The sequence below is a fragment of the Aquila chrysaetos genome, chromosome 2 (assembly GCF_900496995.4).
Source record: "Aquila chrysaetos chrysaetos chromosome 2, bAquChr1.4, whole genome shotgun sequence".
NCBI lineage: Eukaryota > Metazoa > Chordata > Aves > Accipitriformes > Accipitridae > Aquila > Aquila chrysaetos.
This window is the reverse complement of record NC_044005.1, coordinates 29,698,769-29,715,475: the sequence shown is the minus strand read 5'-3', so window position 1 is coordinate 29,715,475 and position 16,707 is coordinate 29,698,769. Positions and strand designations below refer to the sequence as shown.

Below are 16,707 nucleotides of genomic sequence, written 5' to 3'. Positions count from 1 at the left end.
ACTTGACTTTTAAGAGAGTTGTCATCCTCCTTGCAAAACTGAGACCAGGCTATAGAAATAAAACTGATTGAAATCATTACTGATTTTGACAATGATGACTTTTAAATGTTGTTTATGATGTGCTGTGAGCATTATATTGGCAATGCTGAACTCCAGGCAGTTAAAATTGGAGTTGAAGTGACTGAATTAAAATAATAATGAGACCAAAGCAACTACCAGAATTATCGAAAGGTTATATATCTAAATATAGCTTGTCCTGAAAATACTTCCAACCATTGCACCTGTCAAAGTAAATCTATAAAACTGGCTAGAACCAAAGTCATGTGTTTTTGTCAGAAGAGGTAAAAAAAATTTTAAAAAGAAAGTGGTTATCACTGTTACCCTGATCGCTGTTTCACTCAGCCTTACCAGTGAACAAGGCATTCAGCCAGCTTGTAAAGTCTTTATCTGAGAAAAATTAAGACATTCTTTTCTGTTTCCACAAATTTTCTGAGCTGGGCTGTTGCACACAAACCTGAACGGGCTGACGTTCTCATCAGAATAACCCAACAGTCAGAGAGGGCATGCACGGCCAAACATGTTCAGTGGCCACGTAGGCTAATGCCATGCATTTGTTTCCTATGGGTGTTCTACAAGATGCCTTTCTACTTTAGTCACGCAGAATAAATATTGTTTAGGAATTCTGGTTACTTGGAAGGAGAGTTCTGGGAACTGATTTTGAAGTGTGGATGCAGAGAAATAATGCAGCACTACAAAGGGAAGTCACCAACGCAGAAGAATAAAAACCTTCAGGTGACAGGTTCTGCATCAGTGTAGTCAACGAAGAGCTAAAATTATGCTACTGCTTCTTAAAAGAATTTATGCAGGCAATGAATTCTATGGACCAGGAAATATTTCATTTCTAAGTCACGCTTAAATAACAGGGCTAAGACTCTAAAATATGAACATAAATTATATTTGTCACTTGCAGTCACCTAATTAAGAACTACACCCGTTCATCCTCACTCCCAATGTAATGGCTTAATTACTGTATTTGGTGTAATCAAAAAAATACACATTTTTAAAGGGTTGTTCAAATGGAGCTTAGGTGCATCACCTGTATGATATTGCTAACCAAGAGCCCCATTATAGCATAGCTTCATGTTTGTAGGAGTAAAACAAATTTCACCGATACAGAGCTGTACGTTCACATTTCATTGCTTAAAAGCATTGAGACTGCGGAATCAGTATGCTCAGGCAGAGCAAAAGATAATATAAGCTCAGCCTTTACAGCTGCAAGCTCATGATGAAATTAAAAGGAATCAAATTCTCTGCTGTAACCCTTTCCCCCCGCCCCAGATGTACAGGTCTCTATGAAAAACTGCTTCTTCTAAACCTTCCTCTGCTTCCCTGCACCTTGTTTGCTACATGCACATTCAATTTTCTGTTGAAACAGCCAAAATGGAAGAAAAGCTTAGCTCTCACATTAGCCTTAATAGAAGGTCACAGATGAAAGCAGTGCTGCCCCTAAGAGGAAGCAGACACAAATAAGGCTCTCTAAACTGGTTCTCAAAATCACATCTCTTTTTTCAACCCAATGTATACCCTGCAGCTGTGCTCACCAGAGAGTAACTGATGCTTTTAACTTTCTGCATAATAGAAAAGCTTTTGAGGAGCATAATATTACAGCATTCAATTTTTCTAAATCAAACCCCTACAATCACAAAAAAGAGAGGGGGAAAAACAGATACTAAAAGGTACAAGTGGAGATTGTCCGTAAAGCTTTACAGAAGATGGCGGGCAGATGGTAGGGATTTGCAGTGACACAGCTGTTTTTAAAAATAAAGAGGTGGAAGAGGAGAGGCATGATTACAGCTACACACACATTCCTAAGCCTGTTCACACAAGAATAAAAATTAAGCTAGCAGCAGGAAATTGAAGTTTGTATTTTTTTTTTTTTTTTTATAATCTGAATTGACATTTAGAAACTTTTTGAAATAGTCAGTGGCACCTTCAAGCTTCTTTTCCAATCATTATTTTTCTAAGTAACTATGAAGTAAAGCTGACAACAGAAATATTAATCTACAATGAGATATTAAAAAGATGATGTCAAAATTACTTTCAGTGGCTCCCAATAGCACACATTTTTGCTGTAAGCCTTACAACATAAAAAGACAATTATATCAAATCATCAAATAAACAGCATAAATTATGTTACCTGTTCGAATTTCCTATGAAAGGCTTTAATTTTTCACTTTAGTACTTTTTTTTGAGGTGTTATTAGTAGATTGCATAGATAAGCAACACAAGGAATAGTAAGATGTATGGGGGTTATTGTAGATTTAACAGCACGGGAGGTGACGCAGGGAAATGCCCAAATTCAATAGGGTGTCAAGCACCAGATATGAATATAGTAAGAATAGAACGGTTTTTAACTAAGCAGTAATTTGTATTAGAATACTTAATTTCAGAAAGAGATCTTTCACTCATTTTTAATGCATATTCTCATATATGTCCCCTATAGCCACACAGAAAGCTTATGTTAGGTAAACACTAAAAAGATTGTTAATCCACAGTGTAAAAGCCTGTCTTCTCCAGAGAATCCAATGAAGCTGTTTCTTGACAGCTTTGTTCACAAAATTAACTCTCTTCCGGTTAAGCTATTCCTAGATCCAAGAAATTTTACATTGAGAGATACCACTGATACCAAAAGGATGATCTTTTGATAATTCTTTGGAGAGTCACCTTTTTCACACTGCATCAGCTCACTTTCTTCCAAGTATTAAAAATGATTTGTCAGTGTAAAGATACTGTTTGCTACCTTTTTAAAAAAAAACAAACCACCCAATTTTCTGAACATAGGAGCTGGGACCCAACACAAGAAAAAGGTTATCCGGCACCAACCCACTAAAAACATTTTTAAGCCTACCTCCAGAGCCACTGGTGCTGGCTCTTCCTACAGCTAGGTATTGAACTGAACAGGCTGTAGGTGAAACCCATTACAAAAATGCACATATTCCACGAACTTACTCCATGATCTCTCCTTTCAGAGTGTCTGGGCTGCTCCCAATCCAAAGACAGCAGCAAAGCGATTAGCGTAGGTGCTGCCTAGCACACAAACAAACTCAACATCTGAAGACATTTAAATTAATTTTATTTATACCAGGTTTTCAAAATCAGAAATATTTCAAAGAAATTCAATACTTATAGACAGGTGCTACATTGATGATCTTTCATCCACCATTAGTGCCGTGTTTTCACTCTACAATCATTAACTTGCCACCACAAACTAAGGGGAACTTACAGAAGTTTATAAAAAAATAGGCAGACATGAAAATTTGGTTTATACTGGAATTGGCATAAGAGAGTAAAGCTTATTATCAAATTGTGGCAATTGCTGTATTCCATCACTCATTCTGAGGGAATGGTACAGCAGAAAAAGACTCTTCAACTCAGGGAAACACTTCGGGTTTAACTGAACGTACTCAAAATCCATTTAATGATCTGACTAGGAGTGATTCTTACACTCAAGTCCATATAAATTTAAGCTTTGCATTTCTGAAATCGCCACAAGCATAAACCTCACCTACTCACCCTGGTCTTGGACCAATTTCCCTTTTTGGAGAAATCAAACCCACATGTCTATACCTCTTCCAGAATTTACCAAATCAAACAAAGCAACTGCTGGTTTTGAAGTTGGTTTTTTTTTTTTTAGAAGAAAAATGCCATTTCTGCACAAGCTACTCTCATGAAAATTTTATTTAACATTTCTTTATCAATAAAATAACTGAAGCCAAGATACCCAAAAGTCACATCTACACGGAGATACACAGAAGATATTCAACTTGAGAGGATTTTCCTCCACTTCTCGATCACAATGAGGCCCTCACCATTTTGCATAATGACAGAAAACAACAGCTGACAAACCATTTTGGAACAGATGCCAGCTGTCTCTCATTTGTTTTATAATTCAAACAGTAACAGTTCTGTAGCACTTTATTGTTTTGTTTTGTTTTTTTTTTTAAAAGCAAGCCATCTGAATTGGACCTCACATCAGTCAGTCAGTCAGTCAGTCATTTCAAGAACAAACTGAAGGCAGGCTGATCCTTCTGGATCCAAAACTTGTTTTGGTAGGAATCTTACATAAATACAGTTTGTGCTTCAATTTTATATCTACTTGGACTGAGTGAATATACACCTAAGCTAGTTTAAAAAAAAACCACAAAACTAACCTTTAATATTCAACTTAGAAGCCACAGACATCTTTCCAGACTGTTTGCAGCAGAGACAAACAATAAATTTAAACACAGTACTGCTTAAAAAAGTTTACTGTCTAAAATGAAATTCAAATGGATTTATTAAAATTTAACATTTTCAGTTTTGGCTTTTTCTAAAGAAACCATTTATACCTTGTGAAAAATCAGTTAAAAGATCATTTCATTATACTGTACTGAACTCAAGTCAAACATAAAGCACAAAGTAGATCTTTACATTAAACTGGGCTTTGCACACAACGTGAATAATCAGAAATAGAGTATTTTGAGGAATAAAAAGATTTTTTTTTTTTTTTTTATCTAGACAACATGCATACCATCAGTTACTTCTCAACTTTAAAAGGTACCTGAAAGGAGAGTTTTGCAGAACAAAACCAAGACTCATTAATACACTTAGTAAGTCAGTGGTCATCATGCCTTTTAGTTAAATTCTAGTAAAGTTTAGTCTACATAGAACAGCTAACACAATGAGGTGTGCAAGTCATAGGGATAGCCAGAAGCCTGAAACAAAGTCTTAAAGTTCTACAGGACAAGAGAGCCTAAACACAGTACCACTAGGTTATTTAAACTATTAAAAAAAAAAAACAAAACCAAAATATTTTGAATATTATCTGCTTCCTTGTTGAAAAAGGGCTATGGACTGAACATAAAGGGCCCGTATTTAACAGATCCACAGTTCTACTCTACCAACTTTTTAAAATAAGGTAATGATAAAGAGCATTCCTTCTAGCAGCATGTACAGTTCAGCTGCAAGTGGCTGCCTAACAGCGCTCCTTTATGCATACCAGAAGAATCATGTCCAGTTTTGCCATTTGTGGATAACGATGACAAGATACAAAAGCATGTGTTTGCCATAAATAGCTCTGGCTAACGGAGGATTGCTCACACAGAGCAGATCAAATTCTCTATAAGGAGAGCATTATTTGGCTCCCAGCCAGAACATGTCCCCAGTGCAAGCCTCGGTAGTGGCAAACACTTTCCAGTTCTATTTACATAGAAGCTAACAAGTAGAACAGTTCATTTAGCCTATTTCTTGTACCAAGTCCATCCTAACTGCAACACTGAAGAAACAAAAGTTATTTACCGGCTTCATATTCTGCATATAACTGTCATTACACATCATCTTACTGAAAAAGATGGCAAGCTCTAAGATTTCGTGCAAGGTTTTACTCTGACATGTAGAACTTTAAGAACATTCAGGTACAAAACACACTGCATACTTAATTACTTCGTATTTTTACGTTTCTGACACAAGTGTTTCATGGAACTAATGGTCTCTAGTAGTGGTAGCTTCTTTACTTTTAACAGTAAACTAGGATCAGGTCCTTTATCGAATGATCAGAACAGAGCCACAAAGTATTGTAAAGCAGTGCCTAAATCATGATTAGGAATGAAAAACTTGCATTATTTAAGATGAGATTAATGATTGTTTATCTTTACAATACTTTCCACAGAAGTTATTTGAAATATGCTTAAACATACTTAAAAACTCTATTTTCCAATGAAAACAAGGCAACGTTCTGTAATAAGCCACAAGTTTTATTGCAACGTGGCCAGTTTTTGATCTCGAAAAACAATGTTCCATTTAAGGCTCTTTTTAATACAGAAATTGCCACCATGACTGATGTTTTACAAAACTTTAGTGTTTCAAGACTCACATGGTAAACAAGATAACTTCTACTCCTGTTCAGTAGTGTACATTCAATGGAAAACAAAAGGCATCGTAACAGCTACTTCATTTATAAAGATATGCATGTAACAGGAATGAAACTGAGGTACTACAATAATTTGATGACACAGTTACAGCAACTTAATTGGCATTCCTTTGGGGGGGGCGGGTCAAACATATTACAAAAAAGTGCTTTAAATGCATAGTGTTGTGTGCTGCCATGTCACAAAAATAGGCTTGTCAAGGCAGGTGAGGTGTATGAATGCACAAGAGCCTCATGGAACTGCAATCAAGTGCAACTGTAAGTAATACTGTATAGAGTCTACCATCCGACCAGTGGACAATACTTTCAAGGCATTCAATGAGCTTACCCTTTGCTGTCTGCTAGACTATTCACATTAACTATCACATTCATTGTACACGTTGCAAGGAATGCCTGCAACGTCAGTTTTGGCTAAGAGTATGACGTGAAAGCATTCCTTGGATCCTACATAAAACTACCAGGATTAAACAGTCTAATGGCAATCACTGGTAGACTGCTTAACAATGACATCTCCTTCAGGGGCATTAGGGAAGGGACTTATTTTTTTGAGGAGGGAAGGGGACAGGGAGACTAATACTATTCCAATTGAACGAGCTGCAGAAATGGAAGCTCCTTAGATCCAGATGGCACTTGTCTGTCTTTTTATAAGGGTTTTCCTTCAAGTGAAACTACCACGTTGCCTCCCAATTTCTCTCCAAGTGTTGAACGGTCCTTAATATCATCCAAACCATTTACTTGCCACTCATGTTTAATACCTGAAAGACAGACGGACAACAACGTACTTGTGAGAACCTCGACATCGAAACGGCATTATAATTAATGAGCAAAACATTTTTAGGTCCGTACCTGTAAATTTCTTTTTAATGGCATCTTTAGAGCTTGCGTAGATCATCTTGCTTTTTAGAGGTGCACTTTCAGGAGCCCTTTAAAGGAAAGAAGAAAACCACAACAAAACAGTTATTCAGCCACCCAGCGTTAACTCCAGAACATTCAATTTTAACAGCAAGCTTTGCTTTTACACACCAGAATATAAATACCAGGTCTTCTTTCTTAGATTCCTTTGTCTCATACGTGGCATCATACAAAGCGTATCGGCAATCGTTCAAAGGTAGCAACTTCACGAAGGCTGTATAGGGGTCCTCCACGGTATCTCCAATGTCACCAACCAGTATCTGCTTTGACTCCTCTACAATTATTTGTTTTTTGTCATCACTTAAGCAGAAAAGAACGGCTTTCTTTCTTTTTTTAATTTCTTCGGGGGTTGAAGATTTCCTTACTTTCATGTCATTGAAAACCTTTATGACTTCATCATTCACTGTTACTCCAGAAGCCTGTAAAATGAGATCAAAGGAATAATTTAAACAGCAAAAATTAACACTGGCTAGAAAAGATGATAGCCCGCAGCAGTAGATAAAGAAGTCTGCCTGCCCCTGTAAGAATAAAAATACTATACTCAACCTGAACACATTATCTTCTGTGGAGCAGAAGATATAAAGGAGGTGTAAATTCTGTACTCCCTTGTTGCAGATCTCGGTACCTTCTGCTGTCATTCTGGACAGCAGTTTTATACAACTAGGCACACAACTGTACTACTCAAGCAGTCTTCCATTACCTTATCATGCATTTGGCCTATTTGGGAGGAGGAGGAGGAGAGCCGGGGGAAGACACACTGGACATCGGAGAGGAGTTTGTAGGTTTGGGTTGGGATGGAGGGTGCGTTTTTTTGTTTGGTTTTTTTTTAGCGGAACAAACGCTACAGCAGCAGCTCACATCCAGCACCGTCATGACTCTCATTTTGCTGGGTGATGTAAGGCTCTACAAGCAGCAGAAATGTTTTCTGCATTGTGTCAGCTTCAACACCGCGCTTCAAAAACTCCTGAATTCTACTTCGTGCTGCTGCACAAGTACTGCTCGGCTGCTCTTCCTTCATACAAAAATACCAGTTACAATGCATACAGCTCCCCGTAAGGCTCGCAAGCCCTTCAAAACCCGAGCCTAAACCCAGCACGAAAACGGAACACCGGCAGGGCAAACGGGGTGCTCGCGGCACAGAGAAAATAATTTCGCAAGCCCCTCCGCGAGCCGGCGAGCCAAACCCATCCGCAGCGCCCTTGCTCTCGGCCCAACAATTCCACCCGAAGAGGCGGGCGCCGCCAGCGCAGGCTCTCCGGGGGAGGCAGGTGCGCGGCTCGCTGGGAGCCGCCGGCTTTGTCCCCGGGGGAGCCCGCCGGCCCCCGCTCCCTGCTTTGTTCGCGGGGACGGCGTTCGTCCCAGGGGACCGGCCGTCCCGCCGCCCCGCGCCCTCCAGCCCCGCTCTCGGCCACCCTCGCCCCAGCGCTTCCCGACGGTCGCCCCCGGCCGCCCCGCTCCTCCGCCGGCCGGGAACACCCCCTCGGGCTCGGGCCCGGGCCCGGCGCCGGGCCCCGGGCGGGCCGCGGCAGCCCCTCTCCCCGCGCCCGCCGGCGCCCGGCCCCCCGCCCCTCGCAGCCGCGCACCGACCGGCGCTCGCACGGCCGGGCGATGCCGCAGGGAGCGCTGCGCCGCCCGGCCGGCGCCGACCGCCGGCCCCCGGCCCCCGGCCCCGCCGCGGCCCGCCCCGCCGCCCGCTCCTGCCCCGCGGCCGCTCCCACCGCCCCTTCCCCCCGCACCCGGCTAAAATTAGACTAAAATGGCCGCCGGAGGCCGCCGCGCCGGGCCGCGCCGCGCCGGGCCTGCTCAGCCCGGCCCCGCGCCGCGTCGCGCCGCGCTGCCGCTGCCCGCCGCGGGCCACTCCCGCCGCCCTCCCCGCTCGGCCGCGCCGCGCCGCCCTTACCATGGCGCCGGGTCCCGGGGCGGCGGCGGCGGCTGCCTGCGGTGCGGGGCTGCTGCACGCAGGAGAGCGGAGCGGAGCGCTGCGCTGGGGGCGAGGCGGGCGGGGACTCGGGCCGGGCGGGGGATGAGCCGCGGCGGCCGGGGAGGGCCGGTCACATGGGCCGCGCCGCCACCACGTGCCGCCGGGCCGGGCCGCGCCGCGCCGGGCCGGCCCCCCGCGGGGCAGGGCCGCGCCGGGCCTGCGGGCGGCGGGGCCCGGCCGCCTTGCCGCCCCCTCGCCCCCGCGGCGGGGCCCGGCCCGGCGGCGCCCGGCCGGTCGCGCGGCGCGGGGAGGCGCCGCCGCTGCCCCGCGGGGGCGGCTGGAAGCGCCCGGGCGGCCGCCTCGGTCCCGCAGCCCCCGGCGTCCCCCCGCTAGGCCGGCCCCAGGCCTACCCCGGCGGGTCGCCGGCCGTCGAGGGGGCGATACAGCCCCTCGGCCCGGCGCGGAGCAGGAGCAGCCGGCCGGGGCGCGATGGCGGCAGGGCTCCTTCTGGAGCCAGGCGGGGCTGCCCCGAGCGCGGCGGCTCCCGGCCCTGCCCCGCACCTCCTGCCCGGCGCCGCTGCCTTTGCCGGGGTGCTCTGCACTGCTCCAGAGTCACGGCCGTGGCGTCGGCCGAATCTTGACGCTTCAGGGCCGAGCGCCGTCTGTCCGCCTGCACCCCCCGGCAAGGCGGCGCGGGGGATGTGCTGCGGTTGCCGTGCGCCACGGCTCCTTGTCCCCCCGCGGAACGGGAGCCGTGCTGCTGCCGCGGCTGCCTTGTCTCTGTGGGGAAAGGCCCGGGGGGGCCTGGCGCAGAGACGGCACCTGTGGTTTTGAAAGAGCTGCTCAGGCGGCGGGGTGGAACACTGCACGCAAGGCGGAAGGAGCAGCGTTAAAAGATAGGAAGGTGACTTACAGGAAAGCGAGGAAGGATAACCCTCCCGAGGGTGTTTCACTTGTCCATACTGGGCTGGACAGGGATTCAGGCACAGCACACCAAACAATGGAGCGTTCTGCCTCTGGCCCATCCAAGTGGACAAGAGGGTTGTCGGTACTGCACGGCTTTCTGCTCCCCGAACCGGTGTGCCTGAAAACCAAGAGATCCTAAACATGCAGGATCTCAAAACAGCTGTATGAGCGAGCACGCAGCTGCAGTCGTGGCCGGTCAGCTGCCTCTCCCCGAAACACCTGAATTGCTAATAGTACCTTGGTTGAAACCAGCAAACCAGCATTTGTCAGCATGCGTGTATATACATACATGCATACATACATATATACACATTTCACACTGCATGGCATGAGGGATGTGGGTTTTTTTTCCCTTTCTCCATTACTCTATGCTCTTGGCCACCTTGACCGGATGAGCCACTATGTTTCCAATCTCCTATTTGAGTTACATCCCGCCCTCTCTGTATGCAGAATTCAAGACTGAATGGCATGCATCAATATTGGCCCATCAGCCTTGAAATCGCTAACCTGGAGCTATATTACCCTTCAGCTCCTTACAGCCACCTGTTCAGGACTCCCCACTGCCACTGAGCTGAAAACATCAAGAGTATTAGACTCGCCGTTTTTCCAGCTGATGGCCACTTGTTCACTCTTATCGCTTGTTCAGTGCCAGCAGTGTGGGAGCCAGGAAAGAGTACCTTTATTGCGTATTTGCATTTGAAGAGTCAGCCATTACCCAATTCAGTTTTCAAATACAGTATGTGCTGCTTTTTGATCAAACAAGTTAGGATAGGTGAAAATTGTTATGGGAATTAATAGCACAAATCCTAAACCGGATAACTCTCAAGACACAGTTTTATGCTTGGCTTAAACCAATGTAAGTTCCCGGGAGTGTCTTGACAGCCCCATTTCTGGGCATCTGCTGCTGTTGCACAGCTTCATGGACTGGGGTGGACGTTAAGTGGTTTCAGATCCTCTTTGTCAGGATGGTTTAATGTCTCCCAAAACTGCCTTCCTGACACTGCAGCATGTCATGGCACGCTGTGCCTGCTTCAGTGTCCCAAACGGAGGTCTGCGTCCTTGCAGCCATGCACAATGTCGGGAGGCCGCTGTGGCAAATTAGCAGCATGGGGGTTCCTTTGTCTTTGCAAGCAGATGCAGCCGTGCGCGTGTGCAGTACGTCCTCCAGTGCCAGTGACCACGGTCGCTGCCACGGGCTCAGCAGGCTTCTTCAACACTTGTACAATACTATGAAACCGCTGTGTGTCAGTGCCCTAATCCTGTGCCCTTGCAGTGCATCCTCAGCCACCCACACGGGGCCTCTGCACTGCATATCCCAGGCTTGTAAAACGAAAAGTTGAGAAAGAGTTACCAGCTCCAGAGTTGCATGGCTGGGTAGATGCTCCAGGGATGACAACTCCAAGACTGTGCATGACTCACCCTCCGTCTTTACTACCATGGAAACTGAATAATGAATCAGAAGTGCTTGTTATTCTCTTCACCTCCCAAGGTGCATACCTGAGGCACACAGGGCTACCGCTGCACATCACTGATTGGCGCCTGGCAGTTGTCAGAGTACAGAAGAAGCAAGGGCTGAAGAAGGAGTATTTCATGACTTTATAGAAATCTCTGAGAAAGAAATGCGTTTACCAGAAACAGAGAGCATTTCTCAGGGGTGAAAAACAGGTCACAGGTAAAGAGAAAGGGGCTTCTCATTTTCAAGAAAATGAACGATGGACTCCCGGTGGCTGCAGCGATCAGGGAAGCAACTTGCGATAGAGCCCAGTGGTGACCTTGGAGGCCACAGAAATGGCCAGTATCCAGCCAAGAGCAATAATGACCAAGCAAATCTTATTACTGGAGCACACTCAGACAAAGCTGGTTCCCCACCATGGCATCTTGCTGCACTCAGGAGGCATCGAGTTTCACTAGCCTTGTGCCACAAGACCTGCATCCCACCAAGCACCACCAAAATAGCCCTATGATTCAGAGAGTCCAGCAGCAGCAGCACTAAAAGCTTTGTGAACGATACCCTATGCGGAGCACATGCATCTGAGGAAGCCCTCCAAGCCTCCCCTCACCCTCTGTGGATGGAAGCAATGACTCACCGTGAAGCAGAAGGCACTGTTTGTTCAGCTTCAACTCCTGGATGCTCATTAGTGCGAAGTGGTTATAATGAACTAAGTTGCCTTATGCATTGAAGCTCTCTGAAATCATAGTCCTTTCCTTCTGTATGCTGTACCTCCTCTGTGCTTCTCTGTCAACGTCACTAAACTCAACGTTATCATTTCAGCCTCATTTCCCATGGAAGCAGGGCCTCTGCGTGGCCTCCTCGGGCATCTCCTCTGTCACTTGGGCTAGTCCTTGTCCCAGTGACTTTTTAACTTGTTAGCTTATTTGAGTTAAATCTGGCAGAAGGATAGAGGTCGCAAAAGTAATTAAGATCCTTAATTAAGTAATTAAGTTTCATAAAATAATTCGAGATAGAAGAAAGTGGGGCTGTATGCCTACCAGTTCAACTCAGGCACTTGTTGGTTTCTGCTAGGAGACATCAGATCTGTTATGGTGTAGCCAGATTACATTCAGGAGGAGGACTACAAAGGGAAAGCACAGGAACTTGCGTAGGTGTACATTGAAAGTCTTAATACTGTCCAGTTAGAAAAAACTGATCTTTCAAGAGAGAGAAATCCATAGGAAACTGCATTTGATGAGATCTGTTGCTCAGGGCGCTTCCTTTCCCCCTTTGCTCTCTTGCGTACCTCTGGAAAACATCCAGTTTCGCTCCAACGGTTCTGTATTTTCAGTGGGAGTGCAAAGAATGCCGGATAAAATCTTAACTTCTTGTAAAGTAAGCGAGCATTAGAGAAAAACCCAGTGAAAGGCAAGCACTGCGTTTTTATGTCTTTCCTTACGCCGCAGATGCATTTCTTCTAAAAAACTATACGGTGAATATATTTGACTATAAGCGGTGGATCCTGGCGCGGTTTTGCTGCAAGTTAGCAAGACTCGCGGTGCCCCCCACGGGCGCTAATCCTGGGCGCGCAGCGAGGGGCAGGCCCTGCGGTCGGACCCGGAGGCGGATCCCCCCTCAGGGAAGCTGCGGCTCCACCCTCCCTGGCGGGGCCACTTCTGCCGGCTTAAGCAGCCTCTTGCACCGCTCTGGTCCCCAGATCCCTCCGGGGCTCCAAGCTATCGGTCAGCTTCTTAACGGCCCGGGCAGGGCCGAGGACGAGCTGGGTGCTGGCCGCCGTTCCCGAAGGAGCCTGGCCATGCCTGCCGGCCTCCGCCCGCCGCGGAGACGGGAGCGAGCCGTGCCCGTTGCGTCACCCTCGCCGGGCGCCCCGGCCTCCCGTGCCAGGACATTCCTCCGGCTGAGTCACGGTCCGGGCGGCCGCCCCGCTCCCGCCATGCTCGGCAGCCCCAGCGCGGCCCCCCGGGTGCTGCCCGCCAGCTGCCGCCCCCGGCGGGGGGGGGCTGCCCGCCCGCCCCAGCGCCTTCCCCAGCCGCCAGCCGGGGCTGCAGGGGTCCTCCCCGCCGACCCTCTCGCTGCAGCAGCGAGACGCGGCTGTAAGAGGTGGGCTGAGATTCCCTCGAGGCGCGATGCCGGCCCGAGCGCTGCGATAGCGGGGTTGGTTCAGGCAGCCCCTCTCCCTGCCGAGTGGAGCTGCTTTTCTGACTGTGCAGCGACGTGGCTGAAGAAAAGCACCCCCCCCCCCCCCTTTTTTTTCTCCCTTGGGAAGCTCTTCGGCCGCCGCGTTCCCTGGCCGAGGTCACCTCACGGCCCCGCGCCAGGCGAGCAGGCGGAGGAGGCGGGCGGAAGCGGCGGCGGCGTGAGGCGGCACGGGCGGCCGGCGCGGATGCTCGAGGAGCCGCGAGCGGCACGTGGGCTGTTGGGGCAGGGTGGAATTCCCGCCGCCCCCGCCGCGGCGCTCGGCGCCGTGCTGGTAAGTCACGCGTGCCCGTGAATCACAACGCCGGGCAACCGCCGGCCTGTCGTTGGGCGATGGACAACGGAAGAGAGATTTAATTAAAATGTCTTGTGATGACGTCGTTTTAGGGATGGTATTTAAACACAGCAAAAAAGGAAATAAAAATTCCTCCTATGAGAGAAATGTGGAAACTAATGGCAGAAAAATGGCTACACGCAACAAAAAACTCCCCTGGGGTCTAAAAATACAGGGAAACTTTGCTCAGCCTTAATAAAAACAGAAGATAAAAATTACTTTTACGTAATTAGCACATATTCGACGTTCACAAAGGTTTGCACATTTATAGCACTAGAAAAAGTAACTACTATTTACCCTGCTAGCCTTCATAAATTCCTGTAAGCCCTGCAAAAGGCATTTTCCCCATGAGCAGTTTCTTCCCAAGTCTCTCTTCTTGCTGCCTCTTGTTCACAGCTGAGATAAACTTACAGCATAACCTCAGGTAAGGATGGATTTACAAGATCAGCCACTGACCATTATCAATTATTCAGTTTATTCACTTTTTTTTTCAGACAACTTTCACTTCCATGGTAAAGACGGTCTTTTTTTTTTTTTTTTTACTTCTACCTGTAGCATCTTTATTCCAAGGTCTCAAGGCTTTTTATTAAAACTGCTAATGAAGTATCCCTGTCTGATGAGTATTATTTATCGTGTTCGATGGGTTGCCCGGGGTCACCCAGGAAGGCTGTGGTGAGCCCAGGCACAGAGCATGGAGGCTTGGATCCCCGTCCCTCCTTTAAACCCTAGACCATCCTTCCTCCTAAGGAAGGAAATGTAGGTCAGGCAGAACAATTATTTTCTTGAAACCTCTGTTTCAAGCAAACAGCAAAGTCAGACTTTCCTTCTCAATAAGCATCCTCTGACAACACTGAGTTTGAGGAGTTTGATGTTGGCTGTTATCTCCAACTACCAGTGTGTCCGAGACACACATATATCTGTACATACAGTGAGGCAGAACTCCAGCTATATAGCAGACATGGATGCAATATGGTAAATCCTATCTAAAGAGAGGAAATGTAAAAAGGAGCGTGATTTTCTGGGAGCACAGTAGTTGCTGTGCATCACAGAATAATGCTTACTACAGTGAAACGGCAAGAAGGGAGCCAAAGTGACCTTTAGAAAACCAGGTGTATATAGCTGACCTATACGCTGGGTAAGTAAGTGGATTAGGGGAAGAACTGCCAGAGTGCTTTGGAAAAATAGGCTGTAACATTAAACAAGGTATAGATTTTATTATTTAATTTTTCTGATAAAAGTCCAGAAATGTTCTTCAAGCAGCCAAAAAGCAATGGTGTAATTTGCTAGATGTACGGTCACCTGGTAAAACCTCTTCTGGATAACCCATTCCCTTTGTGTTCTTGTTTTGTATATGTAACTTTTTCCTATGAAATGAGCTAATGGCAGAGTCCCCTAAAAGTGAAGATCTCTTGCACTAAAAGCATGCCAGCTGTGAAACCAGTATGTAGAAAAAGCAAAACGTTTTCTGGTACTGCCAGCTTGTTTTCAGCTGAAGTACACTGCTTTTAGTTTGAAATACGTTATTCTTGCTGTCTGTGTCCGCAGCAAAGGAGCTGCTGCACAGAGGAGGGTAGTGCCTGGGAAGTCATGCCTGCGTCCTATTTAAGCACCATTCCCCCAGCCCACGGCATCCACTCACAGCTGCAGATGAACCCAACAGCCTCACACTCCTTCCCGGCACTATTCCAGGACACGCATATGAGTAACGTAGAGGAGGTGCCTTTAATAGTTTTGCTGGTTTCAGTCAGGAGTTTCTAGCAGAGCTATAAAACTGGGATGCCTAAGGTTAGTGGGGGATGTTAATGAATGCAATGGTCCCAGGAGGTGCTTCTTCAATAGCAATTTCACCCCTTGCTAACCTCTTCAAGTTTATGGCAAAAATTCCCTGCCTTTGCCACCAGAAGAAAGTTGTCTGTTATTACAGTGGGTGTTCAGCACTGTTGTACACCTTGCTCAAGCCATGCGTCTCTTACTGCTGCAGTGTCCTTTTGCTATGCACATGCCTCAGCAGCATTCAACAATTTTTGCTCTTTCTCCCATTTCTTATAAATTGAGTGATAGTCCTTATATTGGCAGTCTCCAAGTTTCTCCCTCCAAGCTTAGGAAGTCCAGTTCTGCTGCCTCTTACACTAGGATGTCAATAGACTTGCCACAGCACAGAAGCAGAAATTTTTTGTTTCTTTTTAAAATCAGAATGGAGATAAAAATGTGGTCTGTTATCTTACTCTGTGCTGTGGCTCAACGGTTGGTCCTTCGCTTGCTCGCAGCATGTAAAATTTAGTACATAAATATAATAAAACTTACACACAGAAGGAGTAAGGACAACACTAGTGTCACCAAGATAAAGTCCACATCTACAACTTTCCCAACAGCGGTTTCATCTTGTTTAGGTTTCTGAAAACTTGTTCAGCCACAGAACAGGGACTCCTCTCAGCAGAGGAGCAGGACAGCTGGAAGGGGTAATTTCTTGAATGGCTTCAGCCTGGTTTGCAGGAGGATGGCTGCCAAAAGTTGGGATGCGGTCAGACGTCTCAGCAGATGGCACAATTTAAACTGGTGCACCTCCAGGAAAAGGCGGCAATGATTTCAGAAAGCTCTTTCCCTTCTGGACAGATGCATGCAGACCTTCAAGATGCTGGGGCTAGCTGGCACGTAAGGAATACGATTCAACTTTTTTACGCTCTTCTTTACAGACGAGCCCCCCAAAACGTGGACTCCCCTGAGACAGCCAGGGTTCCTGGTGGGACAAGGAATCCTTGTTTTCCTGTGGCTGGACAAGTGCAGAGCAGCACTGTACACAGATTGCACACAGATTTGGGGCACTAATCCCAACTCTTGCAGCCTTGGGCTGATTCTGCTAATAACGTTCATCGCTCCGTGCTTCCCCTTCTACTGGGGTTATATCACCGCGCTGGAATAAGGTCCTTGGAAATGGACGGTTTCTAATCATGATCAGCACT

At 47.0% G+C, this 16,707-nt stretch overlaps 1 protein-coding gene across 2 annotated transcripts; it reads right to left on the bottom strand.

Moving 5' to 3' along the window:
• Positions 1–3,116: 3,116 nt before the first annotated feature.
• Positions 3,117–8,914, bottom strand: CFL2 (cofilin 2). 2 transcript variants are annotated; one of them, XM_030001361.1, is made up of 4 exons: positions 8,778–8,914; positions 6,989–7,296; positions 6,812–6,888; positions 3,117–6,720 (listed from the first exon to the last, which is right to left on the bottom strand). In XM_030001361.1, exons 1-4 carry the CDS (start codon positions 8,778–8,780, stop codon positions 6,608–6,610), a joined length of 501 nt encoding a protein of 166 aa, XP_029857221.1. In that variant the 5' UTR covers positions 8,781–8,914; the 3' UTR covers positions 3,117–6,607. The 2 variants fall into 2 exon arrangements, with proteins under 2 accessions (XP_029857221.1, XP_029857232.1); XM_030001372.1 differs by lacking the exon at positions 8,778–8,914 and adding an exon at positions 7,424–7,582.
• Between the last annotated feature and the right edge of the window lie 7,793 nt (positions 8,915–16,707).